This window comes from Puntigrus tetrazona, chromosome 19 (genome assembly GCF_018831695.1).
Source record: "Puntigrus tetrazona isolate hp1 chromosome 19, ASM1883169v1, whole genome shotgun sequence".
NCBI lineage: Eukaryota > Metazoa > Chordata > Actinopteri > Cypriniformes > Cyprinidae > Puntigrus > Puntigrus tetrazona.
Window position 1 is genome coordinate 16882742 of NC_056717.1, and position 24405 is coordinate 16907146.

The window sequence follows — 24405 nt, forward strand, 5'->3', positions numbered from 1 at the left end:
ATTACAGTTGACCTGGAGGAGATTTCAGTCACTAATATACAGAGCTCGAATATGATGTGGATAAATGGTAACATTTAGATTGCAAAGAAAACTGAACATTAGTTTGTTTTTCTAAGATTTTTCTTCTAAAAAACATTTTTTTTAATTATTTAAAAAAATAAAAAGCATCTCATTGCAAAGCTCTTTTTTGTTCTTCTCACAAGAGAAGAAGATCGTCAATAGGGAGGTTTTTGTACAGCATGTTTTCACTGTGTGAACACTGCTTTACCACTGATATCATGGTAACTCTGACAGTAATAATCTCCTGCATCTTCAAGCTGGGCATCGTTTATAGTCAGACTGAAATCAAGACCATTTCCTCCAGAATGAAAACTGCCTCCACCGCTGATTCTAGATGAAGCGCTTGAAGGCTTCATTGTTGTAAAATATACGAGGAGTTTGGGGCGTTCATCCGGCCTCTGAAGATACCAGGAGATGTAGTAATCTTTAGACACTGAACCCTGTGGATACCTATAAACTACAGTGTTGACCTTACAGTCAACAGAGACTGTTTGACCGAGCTGAACTGATTTAACCTCAGACTGAGACACAGCTACCTGCCCCAGAGAGCCTGTGAGAGAAAGAAAATATTAAAATGCTTCCATAAGAGCGGAAGAAAAAACATATTTTAGCATGATATAAAAAAATGAAATGACCTTGGATGCAGTAAACCGCCCAGACGAAGAGAATCATATTGGTTTGTGTTTTAGAGAGCATAGTGTTGACAGGACTATAAACACTCGGAGCACTGAGGCGTGAGCTGCCCATGCAAAACATCATTACAGTGGAAAAACCCTTCCTCAACTCAAATATCACGCTCGCATATATACATATACCAATTATAAACTAATCGTATGGTTTAATTAAAATTTGAAATCATCTCAAAAAGCCTTGAGGATTTTGTGTACAAATTATTATGGTGTATTTTTGTTGGAGGAACCAATCTGAATGTTAGAAGTAAGTGCCCAATTAAATAAGATGGACCTAAATGGATTACATAGCAAAGTAGCATATTTAGAGATTATTAATATTGTTTTGGTTTAATACTGACTCACCCGATAGGTAATACAAGATTGTACTATATATAAAAGATAAACAAAATATAATTTTATTGACTAAATGCTACTATTATCTTACATTAAAGTATTGATGCGCTTTTTTTGTTCTTGATAGTGCAGTAATGTTTGTATTTAATAATAGAATTCTATAGTATCTTATAGTTGTCTAGTAGTATATTTGGGACATCATTCAAATTAAACTGGTTTGATAATACAGCTTTATCTTAGTATCAGTTGTGAATAGCGAACGGGTCAGTGTCAGTTTTAGTGCAGGAGGTTTTTGTTCAGCTGTTGATAGGGTTTCTATCACTGTGGTACACGTTCGGTGGAGGCACAACACTCTCGGTTGGAAGTAAGTCAATCTCTTTCTATTTTTGAAATAAAACACTTAATTAAAATAGCAAGATATGTTTTTTTAGTATGTATAACACACTTAAAAAATAATACCAATAATTAATATAAGAATAAATGATTGTAAAGCTTAGTTCTAGTCTGACAAACACATGCACACTTCACTTATTTTTTCCATAGACCACTTTTTTATAATCATTTTAGAAATATAGTAAAACTTATTTGAAAACTTAAATTAAATTATTGAAATTTATTTTTGAAGTTATTTTTGATCATGACAATGATTTGAGTTTATTTTTTGGAGTTATTAAAAATAAAATGTATTGTTTAATAATTATTAAATGTTAAATGAATCATTCGATGTATTTAATGATTTTAGAATGCTGAAAACATTTAATGACATTAATGATTTTTTTCATTTGTTTTTGTAATTAATGTCTCATGTCTTCATCTGATTTTAATCTTTTAATCTACCAGTAACTGTAAATAGCAGTGAATTTTTAACAAGAAAAAATAATCCAGAAATGTACTATCAACAATTTTTGCTTTGCAATAAAAGTGTCTGCCAAATGAATAAATCTAAAATTATATTATGATTTTATCAATTAATCACGTTTAATCGCAAGCAAAATAAATGTTTTTGTTTACAAAATATGTGTGTATACTCTGTATATTATGCATATATTAATACAAACACATGCATGTATTGTATAGAAAGATATGCTAAAATATTAACTATATTTATATATAATATGAAATGTAGCCTTATTAATATATAAATGTATATACATGTAAATATTTAAAACATGTATACTGTATGTGTGTCTATTTTTATATACATAATAAATATACATGGTACACATATAGTATGTAAACAAAAACTTTTATTTGGGATACGATCAAACGTGATTAATCGTTTGACGGTTCTAGATTTTACATGTATGTACTCGTTTTGATACGTGTGAGAACCACATGTCCTCACTTATATTGTAAAATACTTTGAAAACCCACTAGTGAGGATGTTTTATTAAAAAGTCATGAAAGTTATAAATCAGCGAAAATATTTTTTTATTTAAAGCATTAGGATTTTTTTTTTACATCTAGTGTTCTACACTTGTTTCCGTGATGGCAATGTTTAGGTGTTAGGGTTTAGTCAGGTGATATTATATATCTGTATATCTATATATATGTATAAATATTATAAACCTGGTATAAAACCGCTGCTCTTCAGATGTGCTCGATTAAGTGTGAAACTCTTAAAGGGAAGTGAGTGACGGAGGTGTTTTTGTCTCTAGCCGCCACTGTTCCCGCTCTCTCGGTGCTGCCTCCCTCCAGAGACGAGCTGCAGCAGGGGAAGGCTACAGTGCTGTGTGTCCTCAGTAAGGGATTCCCCTCTGACTGGAAGCTGAGCTGGAAGGTGGACGATCGCGGCAGGAGCTCCGGTGTCAGTCTGAGTCCCGGTCAGCTGCAGAAGGACGGACTGTACAGCTGGAGCAGCAGCCTGAGCCTCAGTGAGAGAGAGTGGAGCGGAGCAACAAGCGTCAGCTGTGAGGCCACGCACCCGGACCAGAGTGTGGTGACAGGAAGACTCCAAACACAGCAGTGTGAACATCAGTGACACACACACACACACACACACGCTGTCCTAAATCAAACAATGCTTAGCAACTAACTATTCATGCTCTTAGAATATTGTTCAAATATTCTTATCACTTTTAATTTTACAACTGCAACTGTTTTGTTTATTATTATTTCTGCCAAATAAAAGCGTTTCGACTCAAATATGGTGCTGACTCTTTGCTTTGACATCAAAAATAAATATATCACATGCATTCATTGTATTAAAAATGTATTTGTTCTTTATTTATAAAGGGTATATATGATGAGCAGCATAGGATATTTTGATATATAAAATACTGAATGCAATTAAAATAGCATTTAAAATAATAAAGACATAAAACAAAAATTTACATGATGATATATAAGGTATCTAAGAAAATTAATTTCTATGTGTAATAAGGCATACAGTTGGAAAATATTCTAAATAAAAATGAGCTATTCTGCTGTTTCTTACATAAATTTGTTGGTTTGAATGATAAATGATAAAATGCATGAACTATGTGAGTGCTTGTGTCCCATTGTCTTTAAAACCTGACTAAAACTGTAAAAACAAAGCGATGTTTCGGCAGCGGGGTAACAAGTTATTTCAAGCTGAGACTACTGTTGTTTTTTTACGGTGAAGGAGGTTTTTGTACAGCATGTTTTCACTGTGTGAACACTGCTTTACCACTGATCTCATGGTAACTCTGACAGTAATAATCTCCTGCATCTTCAAGCTGGGCATCGTTTATAGTCAGACTGAAATCAAGACCATTTCCTTGTCCACTGCCACTGAATCTTGATGGAATTCCTGTTTTTTTTTCATTTGTATAATACACCAAGAGTCTGGGAGCCTCTTCAGGCTTTTGGCTGTACCAGGATATATAATAACGTCCTTTAGAGACTTTGCCTTGCTCATTTTTGTAAACCTCAGTATCAACTTTACAGTTAATAGAAACAGTTTGACCAAGCTGGACTGATTTATCCTCAGACTGAGTCACAACAATTTGTGCAAAACAACCTGTTTAAAACAAACGATAACAGATTACTGTACATTAATTTATTGCGTAAATATTTTTTTAAAAAGTTGACGTGTCTGTTGCGGCTTTACCATGCATGCTGTAGAGTATCCAAACGATAAAAGGGAACAAAGTCATGTTGGCTGTAGATCTGCTGTCAGGAACAGAAGCTCAGTGAAGAGCTAAGCAAACCTATAAACATTTTTAGATCACTGTCGCTGTCTATGCAAAGCACCTTATATGACCAGAAATTTATAAAAACTGTTCCTTATTTTACAATTATCCAGCTGTAGGCTGGACACGGGTTGCAATTTCATGCCCCATATTTGTTATAGAGCCAAATGAAGTGTTTAAAGTTTAAAGGGAGTGCATAATGTGAAAAGAATTAAGTTAATTATGCAAGTGTCGTACTGTATATTTTTGCAATAATATTGTCTATGTAATGACACACAATTTTTTTCCCTTATAACTTAAGTCAGCATTATGTCTGTGAGATTCACAATACACTTTAAAATGGTTTATTATATTTATGTGAAAAGTAACATTGTGTCACACATTTGGACTCTTTGCTGTTGTTTTCTTGTCCCATGTGCTGTGTTTGCTCTACCTTCAGTTAATTGTCTAATTGTATTCAGGTATGTCTTGTGAAATTTAGTCATTTACTTTGTCATAGAAGTTCCTGTTTGTTCAGATCGTCTGTTCTTGTCTTTAGAAGCGTCTTTGAATACGTGTGGTGCCTGCCAGCCTGTGTCCAAGCACATTAATAGAGAGGCGAAGGGAAGGAAAAGATGTGGTAGAAAAGTGTACAAGCAATAGGGATAACCTCACCTTGTGAAAACAAACCCATTCAAAAATGTGGACTGCAGCTGGAGATGTATGCAAGACATGGGTTTCAGCTGTTCAGCTGTCGCATTCCTTGTGTCAAGCCACTCTTAAACAACAGACAGCGTCAGAAGCGTCTCGTCTGGGCTGAAGACAAAAGGACCGGACTGCTGCTGAGCAGTCCAAAGTTACGTCCTCTGATGTAGGTAACTTTTGCATTTCCTTTGGAAATCAGGATCCCAGAGTCTGAAGGAAGAGAGGAGAGGTGCAGAATTTACGTTGCTTGAGGTCCAGTGTAAAGTTTCCACAGTCAGTGATGGTTTGGGGTGCCGTGTCACCTGCTCGTGTTGATCCCCTGTGTTTTCTGAGGTCCAAGGTCAACGCAGCTGTATACCAGGAAGTTTAAGCTGTATACCAGGAAGTCCATAACTTTATGGAGGTGCAGATTTTATCTTCCAAAAGGACTTGGCATCTGCGCACAGTGCCAAAGCTACCAGTACCAGTTTAAGGACCGTGGTATACCTGTTCTTAATTGGCCAGCAATCTCGCCCGATCTTAATTGTGAAGAGGAAGATGTGATATGCCAGACCCAACAATGCAGAAGAGCTGAAGGCCACTCTGCAACCTGGGCTCTCCTAACACCTGAGCACTGCCGCAGACTTCACGGCTCATACTTTTCAGGTTCATTTCAGTTGGCGAAGATTTCTAAAAATCATATCTTTGTATTGGTCTTGAGTAATATTCATATTTTTGGAGATACTGAATTTGGGATTTGCATTAGTTGTCAGTTATCATCAAAATTAAAAGAAATCAACATTTTAAAATATATCAGCCTGTGTGTAATTAATATAATATACAAGTTTAACTTTTTGAATGGAATTCGTGAAATAAATAAACTTTGGTATTCTAATTAGATTGGTGTAGATATTTCATTTAACCTGAAAATATTATGAACACCAAATAAATGCCTGCGTTTGAACTGAGCTGAAAGCTGTTTTGACGAGCTCAGATGTGCTTCGTTAACTTTTCAGGTGCAAAGGAAGTGAAAGACACTTAGAGTGACTGACAGATTATTTTAAGAAGAACGAAACTTCTTAGTTTCTGTCTTTTCTCTTTGCTTGTTTAATGTAGATACATGATTTACCAGTACCAGCGTTCTGCACGTGGACCGCAGTTACCATGATTTTAGATTAATGCAGATACAAAGCAGCCAAACTAAATATAGAATGCAAAACACTTTCAAAACACATCCAGTTATATCTTGGAATTTACCTAAAAAAACTGCTGCTCAACAATTCATCTTTTATGCTGTTGGTTAATTGTTAATATGTCTGTTTTAATTCTACAACTGCATTATTTTATTCTTCTATACGTCAATCATTTTATGCCAAATAAAAGCATTTTGTCTTAAATATTGTGCTGAATTAATACTAAAATATGAAATGCTGTACCACTTCTACCATGTTTTTTTAATTTTTTGATATTGTGATGGGTCATGTTTATCTCAGGAAGAGTACAGAATTAATAAAAATAATAAATGCTGGATTAATCACATTATGGCCGTGAGCTTTTCTTTATCATCAGTGAGTCAGCAACATCTACAGAAGCTTTTTCAGTCATAAAATCGTGAAGTCACAGATCTATAAAGACCTCCAGAGCACTGAAGCATTCGGTTCAGTGCAAAACTGTTTTCGTTGCTAATAATAATAGTCAGAAATGTTTGTTGAGCACCAAATCATATTAAAATAGTAAAATACAGAAATAAATGAAATGAATACATTTAAAATATATTGAAAAAGAAGATATTTTACATTGTAATAACATTTCACAGTATTCCTGTCACAATCTATATAAAAAAACACACACAGCTACAGTGCTGTGTGTGGAAATATGATAAGCATAAATAATTATCCAGAATAATTATCATATTTAAAGAACCAAGGGCGTAATGGACAAACAACATTTTATTCTTTCTTTAAGCCTGCTTTAACACTATTTTGCACAGTTTTTATTAAAAGCATGTTATTTTGTTGTTTTTATTTTGCCAAATACATGCTTTTTAAATCATTTATTTGCCCTTATTTAATTTTTTTTCTTTCCTCTGTCATAGTATTTCATTATTATTTAATCATATTTTTATTTTATTGGTTCACATGCTTGCAAAATTCATATGAATGTTTAACGTCAACACCACAAGAAAATGAACAGCTTATATATTTAATTTAATATCAGGGGAAACCTGTTGTGGTTGTTAACAAACACAAAATAAAACCAAAATCATCCTGGCTTATTTCATATCGAACTGGGACATTGATATTGTTAGTTAAAGCATCATTTGCTTTGGCCGTGATGAGAGTGCTTTCATCGAGGCTGGATGGATTTCATAGGATTGTAGTTTATGTGTAAACCTGACCGACACGTCCTGGTGTTCATATAGAATGTGGAAAGTGTGATAATAATGAACATCAAGAGCATTAAAGAGCTTCTCTGTGTGTGTTTGTGGGAAAAGTCAGTGAAATGAATAATGATCTACAGGTTTTTGTATGATGATTTCACACTGTGTGAACACCCAGTCTGTGGTGCCAGAGACTCCCTTGTCATGTTTACTCTGACAGTAATAAACTCCTGAATCTTCAGGCTGGACTCCACTGATGGTCAGAGTAAAATCCATGTGGTTTCCACTTTCACTGCCACTGAATCTAGAAGAAACACCTGAAGCTCTGTCTGATGTGGCATAAATGAGGAGTTTAGGAGGTTCTCCAGGAATCTGATGAAACCAGGACATGCAATACTGAGAGCTACCTGTTTCTTTAATACAGTTCACTGCTGGTTCATGTTTACATTGAATAGTAACAGTCTGATCAGGCTTCACTGCTTGATCTTCAGACTGAGTCAGAACCTGCCCTAAAGAACCTGAAGACAAAAAAACAGAATAATATGAAATTGCTAATCACGTTTTAAAGTCTCCTGCCAAATTAAAAAGTTTCAACGTTTCTTATTATTGCACTACAATATCTAAGCATTTTTTCAAATTTAGCTTATCAGTTAATTAATGTACACTATATGGAGGAAATTAGGTCTAAAATTCTAAACTTTTTATCTTGGATCTGTGGATTATTTTTGTTTTCTGTAGATCATCTGATAAATTTCTACTTACTGCAGAGGCATGTTGTGAGTGTCCAAATAATGATGGCTATTAAAGTCATGTTTGCTTCAGGATCTGTCAGTCATAAAAACATACATAGAGAAATCTATAAAGACCTCCAGAGCACTGAAGCATGCAGTTAAATGCAAAGTGTCTTCACAATGTAAATGATCTTTCTGAGAACAACAACCTCTCTTTCTGTCAAGGAACATATTTCAGCTGATAATTTGGCTAAACCAGATAATTGATTTAATTTGATTTAATGATTGCTTCCTAAAGACATGCACTTTTTGTCTACAACTAGGGTACAACATGCAGACGTCAGTTTTTATAGTTTTTATAAACCTATAATTTCCCTATTGCTTAGATCATATTTTATGGCAGGATATATTTATTTAGCCAGAACCAACAAATGACTGTTACATATGTATATATTATGAAATGAATTATACTGCACATATAGAATATTGTGGTTATAAGGAGCATAAATACTTAAAATTTAAAATGTAAGACAATTATGTTAATGCTAGTATTGTCTAATTTTATGTTCATGTTCATATACAATAAAAAGGATGTTTTTGTATCTGCTGCATTTACACAGTTATTGCAGACTTTAAATCTGTTTTTGAAAATTCTAGAATATTGAGTGACGCATTCACGCATTCGAAACTAAATAATTAATCACAGAAACATAGTAGATTAATTATACATTCTGTTCCTGAGGAATTAATTTCTTATTTAAACGTGTACATAGTTGCTGAGTGCATTCACTTTGTCGTTAGACTGAGGAGGTTTTGCATGATTTTGTCTCACTGTGAGAACATCTTCTTCATCCTTCATCTCCTACATTCAAATGGGTATTCTGCAGTATCATATAAAATATTTAGGCACAAAAATAACTACAATATGAAATTAGATAGAATGTAAAATTCATCTGCATTTAATAGGTTTTGGCCACAAAGTCATTGAGGTGAATAATGATCTTTAACATCTGCAGAAGCTCAAAGCTGCATTGCTGCAGTCTCAACCACAGAGGTTTTTGTATGATGATTTCACACTGTGTGAACACCCAGTCTGGGTTCTTTGAGTCTCCTGTCTTACTGTGTTTACTCTGACAGTAATAAACTCCTGAATCTTCAGGCTGGACTCCACTGATGGTCAGAGTAAAATCCATGTGGTTTCCACTTTCACTGCCACTGAATCTAGAAGAAACACCTGAAGCTCTGTCTGATGTGTAATAGATCAGGAGTTTAGGAGGTTCTCCAGGAATCTGATGATACCAGGACATGCATCTCTGAGAGTTATCTTTTGGATTCAAACAATTTAATGCTGGCTCTTGTTTGCAGTGAACAGTAACAGTTTGACCAGGCTTCATCATTTGATCTTCAGATTGAGTCAAAATCTGCCCCACAGAACCTAAAGAGAAAGACAGAGAACATGGTAAGCAGCAATAATATTAACATATGTAAAAGTCTAACACTTTATAGTTATAATGTATCTACCAGACTGAGATCCAATATATCCTACTCTTACATTACATGTACGGTGTTGCACATTTTCAATATGAACACTACTAATGAATGATAATGTAGACTCCGACTTGAAGATCAAAACAAAGTTAAAATAAATTCAAAGTTAATGAATAATAATACAAGTGTTCTCAACAGCTGGGAATCTGTGGATTGCTTAATTACTATATCGACTGACAATATAAATTACTGTATACTTACCGCAGATGCAGGTTATGAGCGTCCAAACAATGACAGATATTAAAGCCATGTTTGATTTTTTATCAAGAATGCAAGCTATAAAGATCTATGAAGACCTTCAGAGCACTGAAGCATTCAATTCAATGCAAAACATCTTCCGTCCACAGTGATGATATTTAATACAGCACAACTGTTTTTGTCATTGATAATAATAATTAGAAATGTTTGTTGAGCACCAAATCATGTTAAAATGGTATAATCTTACCTATCTACCTTTTCTTCTGACACTTTCAGAATGTTACTAGTTCAGGTACTGATCAGTAAATAGTGTAAATTATTCACTCATAAAGACAGTCACTTCTGCCTATAGCCTAATTGTGCTCCGATTTTTGTCATAATTTATGTCTAGGGTTAAGATATGGTTCTTTGGCATACGTATGTTCCAGAGCCAACACATGACATTATGGCTAATATTACGATTTAAATGAGATATGAATGCTTATGTTTTATCTTTTTTTAATATAATTTAAAAGAGAATTTTCACGTAATTTGTAATTTTTGTATAATGTGGTAACATGATTTATGTATTCATGCTGCTGCTCCTTGAAGGTATTAGGATCCTACCATCTGTGAATTTAAGCAGAACTGGATTACAGTTAAGACAGATTGTTACTTCTGTTGTTTAAAATGCTACAGATCGGCAGCTAAAATGACACTTAAAAACTCATGCTTCATGTTTCAGTATCATTGAAAATGAGACTTTTCATGTTAAAGTCTAATTAATTCAACAGTGTGTATTATCTCATGGGTGTACTATCTATATATGCAAATATAATGAATAACTTATCTGAACTGACCGATATTGTGCACTTCTCAGTGTTTTTGTAATTTTTATCTTTTGTACTAGTGTATTTTTAAAAAATATTTCAAAAAATCTGATCTGTAATATGATCACAAGCAATAATTTATTTATCTAATTTGTAAGACATGATTGTTTGTATATTCTTGTTTTTTTATGTGTTTCATATGAGAAATATACCAACAGTATCTTCCTCTTGTTTTAGACGTCACTTTGGACACTAAACAAATATAAAAACATAATATTTAAATATGCTGAATAAAATAAAAATGCTTTTACAAATCAGAATCTGAGAGCTAGATTTTTTGTGAGTAGTTATACGTCTTGTTTTTCTTTTTGTTGTTGTTGTTTATTTTTTTATTAACCAACTGACAATATAATCAGTATTTTAAATATGGTGATAAAAATGTTACTAAAACAATTGTTCATTGCAAGTTGAACAAAATCTAACAAATTCTAACAAACCATATTTAGGTTGACTAAAATCTGATTAATTTCAGTCAAGAAATGTGTTTTTACGGGCCGCTGCTCTTCAGATGTGCTCGATTAAGTGTGAAACTCTTAAAGGGAAGTGAGTGACGGAGGTGTTTTTGTCTCTAGCCGCCACTGTTCCCGCTCTCTCGGTGCTGCCTCCCTCCAGAGACGAGCTGCAGCAGGGGAAGGCTACAGTGCTGTGTGTCCTCAGTAAGGGATTCCCCTCTGACTGGAAGCTGAGCTGGAAGGTGGCTAAACCAGATATTGTTGTTTGAATGATTGCTTCATATACAAGAAGAAAGATTTATCACTCTTGTTAACCTGGAATTATTTGTGAGATAGTTTATGGCAGGATATATTTCTTTAGCATTCACAATGAATGTTCCTGAACCAATAAATGATGTTCACCCAGGAACAGATTAATCATGATGTCTCTATCAAATACCATTTTAATACCAACTACTCTACAAAATTAAATAAAAACTGTTATATTTGATAATTACTTCTATAAAATATTTTGATGTTCATGTAAAATATTGTGCTTATGTGGAGTAGCAAGAACATATACGTTTCAAAAGGGAACATTATGTCTTGAAATGTAATGTGTTTATACAGTTATTACAGACTTTGAATCTGTTTCTGAAAGAATTTCCAGAATTGAGTCAAAGATAATTGACATGGGGTTAACGTTTCTTCATTTCATTTCTTTTCAACTGAATAATGACAGTTAAAATGTCAAGAACAGATTGAATAATTTAGATCTTAAATGCAGTTTTAAGTTTAACTGTTAAACCTAAAATGATTGCACCTTGCCTGAAATTTTTATGTTTAGGATTAAAACAATTAAAATGATCAATTTGAGAATGTTTTGTAGCAAACAAAGGCAGAATATGTTTCATTCAAATTGAATTCATATACTGAACTACTAAGTCAGTAAGACTATTAGTAATTTTGATATTTACTTGTCAGCGTTCACATATTCTCAACGGCGTCTGACTGAGAGGTTTTTGTACGATGCTGTTTCACTGTGTCCACACTTCATCACCGTAATACCCCATACAGTAATAATCTCCTGCATCCTCAGGCCGGACTCCACGGATGTTCAGTGTGAAAACTGGTTCTGATCCACTTCCACTGAACCGATCTGAGAGACTCCAGATTCAAGTTCACTGCCACCATAGATCAGGAGTTTAGGAGCTTCTCCAGGTTTCAGCAGATACCAGCTCATATCATCATCAACTCCGCTGGTCCCAGTGCAGCTGATAGAGACAGAATCTCCTGCTTTAACAGACAGAGACTCAGGAGACTGAACCTCTCCGTGAGACACTGAGAGAGAGAGAGAGAGAGAGAGAGAGAGAGAGAACAAAAATAACATTACAATACTTTCAAATACAAGCAAAGAGGCATTGGTGTCTTCTATAAAAACACTGAATAAAAAGCAAAGCACAAATTCTTGAAAAATAAATTGCACAGGTTTTTTTTTTGTGTCATAATGTAACAATCTATTTTTGTACCTTGAGCAAGCGTCCACAGCATTATAATATGATAAATCATTGTTTGATGTGTTTGCGTGTCGGTGTCACACACTAATAATCATCAGCAGGGTTTTAAGTGCAGTGTTCAGTTAATATGCAAAACACACTGAAAGACTCCTTCAAAAGCATCCTGGAATTTACCTACAAATGATAAAAATACATTTGCAGCATTTTGTTTATTAACAATTCATTTCTGTTTTGATGCAGCTGAATTAGATTCAGATGTATTGTGTGTAGTATGTTTTAGTGTCTTAAGAGCAGAGTCACTGTTCTCGTTGATGTCAGAGTCAATATAATCTGACAACTGACAATATAATCAGTATTTTAAATATGGTGATCAATCATCTTTATTAATGTTACTAAAATAATTGTTCATTGCAAGCTGAACAAAATCTAACAAATTCTAACATACCATATAAAAACTATTATAGGTTGACTAAAATCTGATTAATTTCAGTCAAGAAATGTGTTTTTTACGGGCCGCTGCTCGATTAAGTGTGAAACTCTTAAAGGGAAGTGAGTGACGGAGGTGTTTTTGTCTCTAGCCGCCACTGTTCCCGCTCTCTCGGTGCTGCCTCCCTCCAGAGACGAGCTGCAGCAGGGGAAGGCTACAGTGCTGTGTGTCCTCAGTCAGGGATTTTTCATTCATCATTTCATTAACTTTATTTATAAAGTACATATCACGCAACTCTACAGAAAGCTGCAATCAAAAAGCGTAAAAGCGTCTGCAAAATGACTAAATATAAACGTAAGATCTTAAGGCTCTAGTAGAATTGTTCTTGGAACAGGCTTCTGTAACGATTTAATACTCAATTGGTTGTCAGTTTAAAGCGATCGAACCTTCATCTGCCGGTCAACAGCATAGCGACAGCATTTTATACCATCTGCAAGTGCTTCGGACAGGACTGGCTAATTCCATAATACAAAGAGTTCATTTAAATCTCATTCATAGCGATCACTGGATTCATGTGGAAGCCTCACTGAGATCCATTCTGATGTTTATTGTTAATAAAATATGTAGAATGTGTTGAGGAGTGCGAAACAATAATGAAAATCAACTGCATGCTTAAAGAATCTCTGTTTATGTGTGTGTTTGTGTGTGAAGTCAGTGAGGACAATAATTATCTTCAGCATCAACATCTGCAGAAGCTCAAAGCTGAGGAGGTTTTTGTATGATGATTTCACACTGTGTGAACACCCAGTCTGTGGTGCCAGAGACTCCCTTGTCATGTTTACTCTGACAGTAATAAACTCCTGAATCTTCAGGCTGGACTCCACTGATGGTCAGAGTAAAATCCATGTGGTTTCCACTTTCACTGCCACTGAATCTAGAAGAAACACCTGAAGCTCTGTCTGATGTGTAATATATCAGGGGTTTAGGAGGTTCTCCAGGAATCTGATGATACCAGGACATGCATTTCTGAGAGGTATCTTTTTTAACACATTTTACAGCTGGATTATGGTTACAGTTAATAGTGACAGTCTGATCAGGCTTCACTGCTTGATCTTCAGACTGAGTCAGAACCTGCCCCAAAGAACCTGAAAAGACACAGAAAACACTGTAGAGTAATATCAAACTGATGAGCACATTTGAGTAATAATATCAATGTTCATTAATAGATACAGTACACAGAATTTCTATGTACTTACTGCAGATGCAGGTTGTGAGTGTCCAAATAACGATGGCTATTAAAGTCATGTTTGCTTTAGGATCTGCTATCATGAAGAAGAGCTGTCAGTCATAAAATCATAAAGTCAAAGGTCTAGAAAGACCTTAAGAGCACTGAAGCAGTTTAATGCAAAGTGTCTTCACGATGTAAATGATCTTTCTGAGAACAACAACCTCTCTTTCTGTCAAGGAACATATTTCAGCTGATAATTTGGCTAAACCATATATAGTTGTTTGAATGATTGCTTCATATACAAGAAGAAAGATTTATCACTCTTGTTAACCTGGAATTATTTGTGAGATAGTTTATGGCAGGATATATTTCTTTAGCATTCACAATGAATGTTCCTGAACCAATAAATGATGTTCACCCAGGAACAGATTAATCATGATGTCTCTATCAAATACCATTTTAATACCAACTACTCTACAAAATTAAATAAAAACTGTTATATTTGATAATTACTTCTATAAAATATTTTGATGTTCATGTAAAATATTGTGCTTATGTGGAGCAAGAACATATACGTTTCAAAAGGGAACATTATGTCTTGAAATGTAATGTGTTTATACAGTTATTACAGACTTTGAATCTGTTTCTGAAAGAATTTCCAGAATTGAGTCAAAGATAATTGACATGGGGTTAACGTTTCTTCATTTCATTTCTTTTCAACTGAATAATGACAGTTAAAATGTCAAGAACAGATTGAATAATTTAGATCTTAAATGCAGTTTTAAGTTTAACTGTTAAACCTAAAATGATTGCACCTTGCCTGAAATTTTTATGTTTAGGATTAAAACAATTAAAATGATCAATTTGAGAATGTTTTGTAGCAAACAAAGGCAGAATATGTTTCATTCAAATTGAATTCATATACTGAACTACTAAGTCAGTAAGACTATTAGTAATTTTGATATTTACTTGTCAGCGTTCACATATTCTCAACGGCGTCTGACTGAGAGGTTTTTGTACGATGCTGTTTCACTGTGTCCACACTCCACCACCGTAATACCCCATACAGTAATAATCTCCTGCATCCTCAGGCCGGACTCCACGGATGTTCAGTGTGAAAACTGGTTCTGATCCACTTCCACTGAACCGATCTGAGACTCCAGATTCAAGTTCACTGCCACCATAGATCAGGAGTTTAGGAGCTTCTCCAGGTTTCAGCAGATACCAGCTCATATCATCATCAACTCCGCTGGTCCCAGTGCAGCTGATAGAGACAGAATCTCCTGCTTTAACAGACAGAGACTCAGGAGACTGAACCTCTCCGTGAGACACTGAGAGAGAGAGAGAGAGAGAACAAAAACTAACATTACAATACTTTCAAATACAAGCAAAGAGGCATTGGTGTCTTCTATAAAAACACTGAATAAAAAGCAAAGCACAAATTCTTGAAAAATAAATTGCACAGGTTTTTTTTTTGTGTCATAATGTAACAATCTATTTTTGTACCTTGAGCAAGCGTCCACAGCATTATAATATGATAAATCATTGTTTGATGTGTTTGCGTGTCGGTGTCACACACTAATAATCATCAGCAGGGTTTTAAGTGCAGTGTTCAGTTAATATGCAAAACACACTGAAAGACTCCTTCAAAAGCATCCTGGAATTTACCTACAAATGATAAAAATACATTTGCAGCATTTTGTTTATTAACAGTTGATTTCTGTTTTGAGGCAGTTGAATTAGATTCAGATGTATTGTGTGTAGTATGTTTTAGTGTCTTAAGAGCAGAGTCGGTGTCAGTTTTAGTGCAGGAGGTTTTTGTTCAGCTGTTGATAGGGTTTCTATCACTGTGGTGGACTTTTGGTGGAGGCACAACACTCTCGGTTGGAAGTAAGTCTTTAACATTGAAAAAAATCTGTTTTACTTTGTGTAACATGGCCACAATCGATAATTAACTAATTGGTCAAATGTTTTGAAATTTTGTTGAGTTTCACTTGAGAAATGTTTTCAAATGTCAGTTGCATTACTATATAATTGGAATCTAAACAAATATAAAATCCAAAAATTACATATCAAATTGTAAATTTTAATCTTTAATGATTGTCTAAGGATTTTCTAAAATTTATTTTGGACATTTTAATACAGTAACCAAAAAATGAAGTCTGCGTATGTTATTACAAATCAGAATCGGAGAGATAGGTATCTAAAACCGGTATGTAAATATTAGGGCTGGTTATATGTTATACATCATTATACATTAATAACGCTAGTTAAAAAATATAGCTGTTAATTGTTAACAAATGTTCAGCGCAGATCCGTAAAATTGTGTTTCAAAAAACTTTTTTTAAAATGTATTTTTGTATTAACTAAGATCGATAAATGCTTTTGCACTGTTTTAATGCTAGTTCGTGTTAACTGAGGTAAAACTACCTCAGAAAACCTCAGTAAAGTGTTACCATAGCGAACGCTGATTATCTAAAATCTGAATATTAAGTAAATGTGTTTTTTTACGGGCCGCTGCTCTTCAGATGTGCTCGATTAAGTGTGAAACTCTTAAAGGGAAGTGAGTGACGGAGGTGTTTTTGTCTCTAGCCGCCACTGTTCCCGCTCTCTCGGTGCTGCCTCCCTCCAGAGACGAGCTGCAGCAGGGGAAGGCTACAGTGCTGTGTGTCCTCAGTAAGGGATTCCCCTCTGACTGGAAGCTGAGCTGGAAGGTGGACGATCGCGGCAGGAGCTCCGGTGTCAGTCTGAGTCCCGGTCAGCTGCAGAAGGACGGACTGTACAGCTGGAGCAGCAGCCTGAGCCTCAGTGAGAGAGAGTGGAGCGGAGCAACAAGCGTCAGCTGTGAGGCCACGCACCCGGACCAGAGTGTGGTGACAGGCAGACTCCAAACACAGCAGTGTGAACATCAGTGACACACACACACACACACACACACACTGATTATAGGCATGCATAATCATTTGTGCACTTGTGAACATAAACCTGATTCCAATTTGCTTTGCATGATAATCTTTTTAATGCTTGTTTAACGCATATGATCAAGTCTGTTTGCTTTATTTTTGAACGTTAAATAAAAGCTTTGTGACTCATTAATTGTTTCAATTATTATCTGTTCCTTCAATATAGTACTTAATTAAATGTATTTTTATGTCGTTATCCTATTTTTATCATTTACACGCGGTTGTGGTACAGCACTGTTCAGTGTAAAAAATAAAATAAAATAGTTTACGCAACATTACAAATATAATGTACATCTTTCAGGACGGCACATCTGCCTGTCAACCACTAGATGTCGACATTGCTCCCAACAAACATGTCATTTCAACTAAACAAGCATCTCACAGGACAGAATGATCCTGGATCTCCTGTGTGAAACGTGGCAGAAGATATACTCCCCTTAAAACTAGATCCTGAGGCTCGTTGGTCTAGGGGTATGATTCTCGCTTAGGGTGCGAGAGGTCCCGGGTTCAAATCCCGGACGAGCCCAAGCTTTTAGTGTATAAAATAAATTTTACACATTTACAGTTTAAAGTTCTACGTGTCCGTTTATTAGTCAAAGGTAGCTCCTTCCCGTGGTTTTCCAACAGTTGCAAACTGTTTGGATCATATTTGACCTTATAACATGGGCCAGGTGAAACATAATAGTTATTGTAAGGCTCAAGAGGAAACGTTGTTTCTAACCTTGACTTTCTAACTTCTGTCTTTTTAAGATTTGAACATGAAAAGTAGGGCTCGTCCGGGATTTGAACCCGGGACCTCTCGCACCCAAAGCGAGAATCATACCCCTAGACCAACGAGCCGGTTCACACAAAGCTTGAAGTACAGTCCTGTGAACGTACAAAGTCAACTAGCGCTATTAAGCAGAATATTAAGTTATACTGTAACTAGTCTATTACACGACATCTCATGCATTCAGTTAGCCAGCCTTTGTCCTAGTCCATGAACAAAACAGCACAAGTTTTAAACGTATTTATGCTATTCTCTTATATAGCTTAAATCACGTTTTAACGCACAGGTAACGTTAGCCTAAACTCGCTCTCCTTTGAGCCAGGATTTTTCGAAAGTTATTTTTTTTTAATTTTATAATCACACCTGGGCCACGCTGGTCTTCGCGTTAACAACTCGGTTACGTTATGAAACTAATATTTTAATAAAGCAAAATCGTTTAGCCTATGTCTAAACACTTTATAAAAGAAAAACGTGGCTCAGTTATGCGTAGTTAATTATATTTGCAGTCATATTTTGATGTCATTCAGTTTTCATAACACGCGGGCATCAATCTAATTCATTCGCAGCATTTCAAGCACTGCTATAATGTCGCAAACTAATTATTACATAATTATTACATGGCTGGTATGATTCGAATTTGTTCCAAAGGGCGCCTGTGTAACTGCGGGGTTACGCCACCAGATGGCGCCATTAATCAGTAGACGCCGTCAAACTAATCATCCCAGACTCACTGTATAGGAGATCCTATGCAACGTGGCACATCATTTTGCCCTAAAACTTCAAGGCTCGTTGGTCTAGGGGTATGATTCTCGCTTAGGGTGCGAGAGGTCCCGGGTTCAAATCCCGGACGAGCCCGTTTTTGCATACTTCTATGACCTGATATTAACCACAATTGTATTGCAACTAAATATTACCTATCTCCTGACAAGCTTTAATCGCTTAAACTATATATATTTATCATGCTTGCACACCACTGGTTGTAATCTTGCTTGTTGTAGACCGTCCAATCACTTTGTATAAATCTAAACCAATAATGAAATAAAGACAACAGAAGACATTTTTAATTTAATACTGTAATATATACTCTTTATAAAAAGACATTTGTGACATAAAAATGAAAACACGATATAAGCTAAAAATATTTCACACTGGTACAAGTCAAGAGGGAATATGCATATTTGCACTTTATGCACAACATCTTCATTCTGTTTTGGAGCGCACCACATTTATATAGTCATAGATGGTGTTTTAATACAGTGTTAGATCTACTACCTCTCCTTAGGCTTCACATACTTAGAGCGTGACTGTTTCCATCTTTCTTATAGACGAAGCTGCATATGAGCCAAACACACATGTGAAAGGATTTCCAGTCACCTGTGTTCCCAAAAAAAAAAAAAAAAACAAATATCTACCAAAACGACATAATCAAGACTGGGGGAGTTGATTTCACATGCATGTTGACATTTCAATATCGTGAGCCACACAACAGCACGAGTCTGACGAAAAGAAGCGTCATCTAAACACTTCCAGCTCGAGTTGGATGGAACTGATCAGCGTATTCCAGTTAGAACATACTTCGTTTTCAGGCGTCCTTGTCTAACTCAAGCCAGAACTGTGACTAAACGACCAAAATCTAACATGTGATGAAAAGCCAACCGCGATCCCTGACGCTGAAGCTAGTACTTTTCGTAACAACTGACAAAATCGTTTTAAATGCATGAAGCGGCAAGGAAGCGGTAACGTAAGATAAGGCAGATCGGAGTCGTAGCTAACGTCTGAGATGAAAACGCGTTCTTAAAGCGTTTAAACGGCGCGACTCGCGTGTGAAAATCAAAAAAGGTGCTTGCGTGGTATCGTAAAGTGTTTGACAATCGCAGTGTGCATCGCGCACACCCTCGTCCTAGGCGCGTGTGGTTCTAGCTCAGCAGTATAACAGTCAGCTGTCAGAGTTAGCATATAAAACCGTAGCTTAGTCTTGCTGGGCCAGTGTTGGAAGGGTAACAAGGCGGACGTCAGGGACAGACAGGAGACCGCCGAAGTAGCGCCGCAGGTAACCGTACACCGGCCTTTCGCCGCTAACCTCCTTTTGCAAAGCTGGCACGGGAGATAATCTCCTCGCCGCATTATGTCACGCAGCCCCGGAGGATTACAGACACGCCTGAGAGACGTGACTTCACCAAATCCTCTACGGAAGGCCGAAAACACGCATATTTATTGTGTCGTGTGTTAAAATGCATACGTTTTTGGCCCTTTTGGCCCTTCCACAGTCGCCGGGCGCTCGGTCCGGGCCCGGCCTGTCACTTTTAGGGGTTTGACATGTTTAACATGGCTCAAGAACAGCACAGTGATTTGAAAAAGGCAGTTGTTAAGCTTCGGGGCTATGCTAAGAGCTAGGTACGTTCGCAAAAGTAACACGACCTGGAGTTAGCGGAGGAAACGGGTAACAACCCTCTTGAATTGTGCTCAGGGTGGGATACATCGTGGGTCAAGTTTCAGTGGCCTTTTAAGGGCCGAGTCAAGTTTTTGACGGTTCCAAATATAAACTACGCACAATCAATATGGCATTTCAGCGAAATACGTGCCTCCTGACAGGAAAAATTGCAAATTCAGTGGACTCAAACAAGCCATCGTCTTCCTAAACAGAACAAGAGATCTGGATTAAAATGATACGGATGATTCTCAAAAGATTGTGGTTCCTCATTGTTAACCCTCGCGCCATAAATTGAATTCTATGTTTCATTAATTAAGATTTAAAGGGACAGCTTACTCAAAAATAAAAATTCTTATCTACGCTGTTGATTGATTTTTACCGTAAGGACAATAATTCTTCACAATATCAGAAGTCACAGACGTTTGGAACGAAACCAGGATGACCATTTGAACAAATAATGGAAAATTTCATTTTGGGGCAAACTGTCCCTTTAAACTACGATGCGTAGTTTGCAGTGTAATATATGACATAAACGCTTGTCTGACGGTTTGTAAACAAACTGAATATCGATCACGGTGAATCATATCCACTTATAAAGCCAGTACATTGAGAACAGTGGAGTTTCGTTATTAGTAGGTGACTGTCAACAAGCTTTGTTTTTTAAAGTACGTATCCTGTTGAGTGTGCGACAGACGAAGCTCGTCGCGGAGCTCAAGTTTAAATTTAACCCAAAACATTCCTTTAAGGCAAAGCTTGATTAGAACTCCAAACGTTAACAAATTCTTATGCTGCTAAAGCACAGCAATCAAGTATCATTTTTTGAAGTGCAAGTCTGCTACCCCTTGCGGTTAGTCCCTCCTCGCCCGACATGCATGAAAGACCGGGTTACATTATTTGGCTGAGGATGTGTCACCTCACATGGTCATTACTGTCATCACCGCAGCACTAATCCTATCATTACACAGGGAATCCCCAGGAAGAGTTTAGAAGAGGACAAAAAAAAAATTGAACGGTGAACCGTAGGAGGAAGGCAAACGGGTAACAGTTGTTGCGGTAAGCTCAGGATGAAGCGGATCACCTGCTTTCAGCTTGAGAGTGCAAAATGTTCAGGTAGGAAATAACATAGTACATATCAATCGTCATCAAGTAACTTTTAGCAATGCAAGTCCCCGCAGACACACACCACTCGAAGCGACCGTCCAGATCCGCTCAGTTTATGGGGGGTGTGTCTTGTGTCACGTCCTGAATGATGAAAGTGTCTTGATTTCAATGAAAGTTCACGAATATCACCACAGAGACTGTTTTAAAAAAAAAAAAAAAGTTGTTCTTCTCCGATAACGATTCCCAAACGTTTCCATGCTAATCCCAGAGCAGTGGGTCGTGCCCGTGGGTTGCGTCAGCTTATGGTGAAAATGACTGGAAATTATTATTTTGAAAAAAGCATCCAGTTTCTCAGTTATTTTTTATGCGCGTGTGTGTGTGTGTGTGTGTGTTTGTGTGTGCGTGTCGTTTGTTAGGATCAGGAGGGGGTCATAAGGCCACCATGGTGCAGGGGTGTTTGAGTTTGCAGGGCAGGACGCCCCTGTTGAGCTGGTAGAACTCTACCAGATGGATCAGGTCTGTGAACTTGGTAGAGCCATCATCAAGGCTAAAAAAGACCTGGCCGTCCTCCTCAAACTGCCAGAGAGAGAAAGAGGCGCGAATACAAATTCATTACAAAATGCGCAAACATTATCTATGCAAAAGGGTAGTGTTAATTATTAGGGACTCACAGGTAAAATCTGGAAGTGTTTAATCTTCTGATGATGGCACAGCGTGAGAACAAACGCTTTTGGGTTGCTCTGGCTGTCTCTCAACAGGAATAACCTGCGAGACGCAAGACCGATTAATTCACTGGCCACTTATAAAACAGAAATTAATACTTCCTATAAATGCGGGAAGTGTCATACCCATCAACTTGGCCTTGCTGCATGATCATCCTGTGGGACTCCTCTCTCATAATGCGGCCATGGAACCATAACTGTGTCCTGTGGATCACTGAGGACATAAAAGCAAAGCCCACGAAATATTGTCATTTCTATTAATGTACAACTTAAAAGAAATCATGCTGAGGGGGCTAAATAAATGCTCCAAGACCCACTTGAGCTTAATGGCGAGGGATGTAGAGGACTGGGGCTTCCCAAAACATTCATTCTCTGACTCCGTTTCTGTACAAAGATATTTGAAATATTGTTATAAATGCATGGAGAAATTTCTAATTTAGTATACGTGCCATCTAACTACTCACTCTCCAAGTGTGTCCCTCTTCCATGGCAGCGCTCTGAGCCTCCACAGGGTTATCAATCACACGACCGGTCCTTCCTGAGAAATCCATGGCCACCAGTGAATTCTCGGACACGCTCCGCTATAGTAAAAACAACAGTACACTCGAGCGCTTATTGCATAAGCCTTCATTTACGCGTAGAAATAACTCCTACAGGTTGTCCTGCTATGATCAGCATTAAACCGCTCTAATTAAACCGCTAAAGCCTTATTAAATACCTTCTAGATGAATTCCTACAGCAACCCCTGTGTTCATACATTTCCCCGCATATAATTCCCAATGCAAATCGGCGTAAAGGAATCTATAGCCACACGCTTCATTAGCACGGTTCATACTGTTATGAGCAGATTAAGTCAATTCTCAGCATGAGCGTTCATCAAGAGCACGTGGGGCGCATGTAACACGAGGTGAACTCACAGAAGCATGAAAGCAGCACATTTACACCATCAAGTACACTAGAGAGTCAGCACGGAGAAAGGCATTGATGAGTTTCTTACCACAGGTGTGGTGAAGTTTGATATGGCAGTCTTTCTCTGGTTCGGGCTCTTGTAGTTCTGATATAGGAGAATTCCAAACTGGGGGGAAAAAAAATTAAAGCGTTGGTCTAGGTTAGGACAAATGGACAAGAGTGTTTCTGGGACATAACTGAGGGACAGCAATTAAATAGCAAAATCTAGAATGTTCACTAGTAATAGCTCATAATAATAATAATTATAGTATATAGTTTTATAATTAATTGCTAAATTAACAAATAAATAAAATCTATATTTAATAAAATAAATGAATACAAAATAAAAACATTTAATCGGATGCAAGATTAAAATAAATACATTATTCAGCCAGGATTGTCAGTATAGACAATTATAAATGTACAAAACAAAATTCAACAAATGTCAAATAAACTTTTTATTAATCAGAGAGAAAAAAAAGATGGTAACAATTTATTTTTGCTTTATTACTAGCTTATCAACATGCAAATTGCTAGAATATTGTCCATTTATAAGTAATTTAGCACATATTAATGCCTTATTCTATATCCCTAATCCTACCCAATACCTAAACCTAACAATTACCAAACTAATTATTAATAAGAAGCAAAAAAAAATTTAAGCAGCACTACTATTTTAAAGAATGATACCACTGAACAAAAATTAACAAATGAGCATTACCATTAGATCCATAAATTATACCTTGAGCAGTCTGAAAGCAGTCATCCAGCAGGTTCGGCTCTGCTCGTCCTCGGCACACAGTATCTTTAACTCCTTCAGTTCTGTCCTGCCCTTACTGGGCTGTCAATCAAGCAAGACATCTACTGTCAAATCAAGGCACTCCAGTTAAAAAGGACTAGCATGCACTGTACCAGGTGAGGCACGGGTAGTTATTTATAGGGGAAAATCATTGATTTTGAAATTGTGCCAGCCATGCCCCCTCTATTTCCAATGTCAAAGATTGACGAACCGACATCCTGCTCACCTTAATGCAGAACTGGTAGTCTGTGGGTGCGTTGTGCATCTTTCTGCCCGTCGTCACAGTGAAAATATTGCTCTCATCTAAATCTGACAGTAACTGCAGGTGCCTCGGCTCCTAAATAATCCAAAATTACAAATTAAAAATCACAACAACTCCCGAAGACAGACCTACATAGTGATAGTTATCCTGAAATCCTTCATTTGCCATTATTCTTACT

General features: G+C 36.5%; 1 protein-coding gene, 3 non-coding genes and 7 gene segments (V, D, J or C); 4 read left to right on the top strand and 7 right to left on the bottom strand.

Annotated features, from left to right (window-relative positions):
- Window positions 1–245: 245 nt before the first annotated feature.
- On the bottom strand, window positions 246–733 carry LOC122323321. The segment is given in 2 exon segments: window positions 246–610; window positions 696–733. Coding segments are annotated over 2 exon segments (402 nt in total).
- Window positions 734–1337: 604 nt separating this feature from the next.
- On the top strand, window positions 1338–3230 carry LOC122323322 (the record flags this gene model as incomplete). The annotated part of the segment is given in 2 exon segments: window positions 1338–1449; window positions 2744–3230. Coding segments are annotated over 2 exon segments (435 nt in total), but the record flags the coding sequence as incomplete, so codon positions are not given.
- A 3857-nt stretch (window positions 3231–7087) lies between these two features.
- On the bottom strand, window positions 7088–8133 carry LOC122324114. The segment is given in 2 exon segments: window positions 7088–7801; window positions 8046–8133. Coding segments are annotated over 2 exon segments (453 nt in total).
- Window positions 8134–8950: 817 nt separating this feature from the next.
- On the bottom strand, window positions 8951–9840 carry LOC122324112. The segment is given in 2 exon segments: window positions 8951–9449; window positions 9764–9840. Coding segments are annotated over 2 exon segments (525 nt in total).
- A 3290-nt stretch (window positions 9841–13130) lies between these two features.
- LOC122324116 lies at window positions 13131–17328 on the top strand (the record flags this gene model as incomplete). The annotated part of the segment is given in 2 exon segments: window positions 13131–13235; window positions 16905–17328. Coding segments are annotated over 2 exon segments (348 nt in total), but the record flags the coding sequence as incomplete, so codon positions are not given.
- On the bottom strand, window positions 13367–14402 carry LOC122324113. The segment is given in 2 exon segments: window positions 13367–14149; window positions 14261–14402. Coding segments are annotated over 2 exon segments (462 nt in total).
- On the bottom strand, window positions 15254–15860 carry LOC122324115. The segment is given in 2 exon segments: window positions 15254–15563; window positions 15739–15860. Coding segments are annotated over 2 exon segments (342 nt in total).
- Window positions 17329–17649: 321 nt separating the features above from the next.
- trnap-agg lies at window positions 17650–17721 on the top strand. Its single transcript has one exon. It is a non-coding gene; the product is annotated as a tRNA-Pro (tRNA).
- A 242-nt stretch (window positions 17722–17963) lies between these two features.
- Window positions 17964–18035, bottom strand: trnap-ugg. Its single transcript has one exon. It is a non-coding gene; the product is annotated as a tRNA-Pro (tRNA).
- Window positions 18036–18747: 712 nt separating this feature from the next.
- trnap-agg lies at window positions 18748–18819 on the top strand. The gene has a single exon. It is a non-coding gene; the product is annotated as a tRNA-Pro (tRNA).
- A 209-nt stretch (window positions 18820–19028) lies between these two features.
- grb10a (growth factor receptor-bound protein 10a) overlaps window positions 19029–24405 on the bottom strand; it is a 42754-nt gene continuing 37377 nt past the window's right edge. The window contains exons 10-17 of the mRNA XM_043217586.1: window positions 24192–24302; window positions 23909–24007; window positions 23216–23293; window positions 22683–22799; window positions 22536–22602; window positions 22345–22432; window positions 22168–22261; window positions 19029–22072 (exon numbers count right to left, since the gene is read on the bottom strand). Coding sequence (XP_043073521.1) covers window positions 21926–22072; window positions 22168–22261; window positions 22345–22432; window positions 22536–22602; window positions 22683–22799; window positions 23216–23293; window positions 23909–24007; window positions 24192–24302 — 801 coding nt within the window. The 3' untranslated portion in view covers window positions 19029–21925. The remainder of the gene's footprint in view (window positions 22073–22167; window positions 22262–22344; window positions 22433–22535; window positions 22603–22682; window positions 22800–23215; window positions 23294–23908; window positions 24008–24191; window positions 24303–24405) is intronic.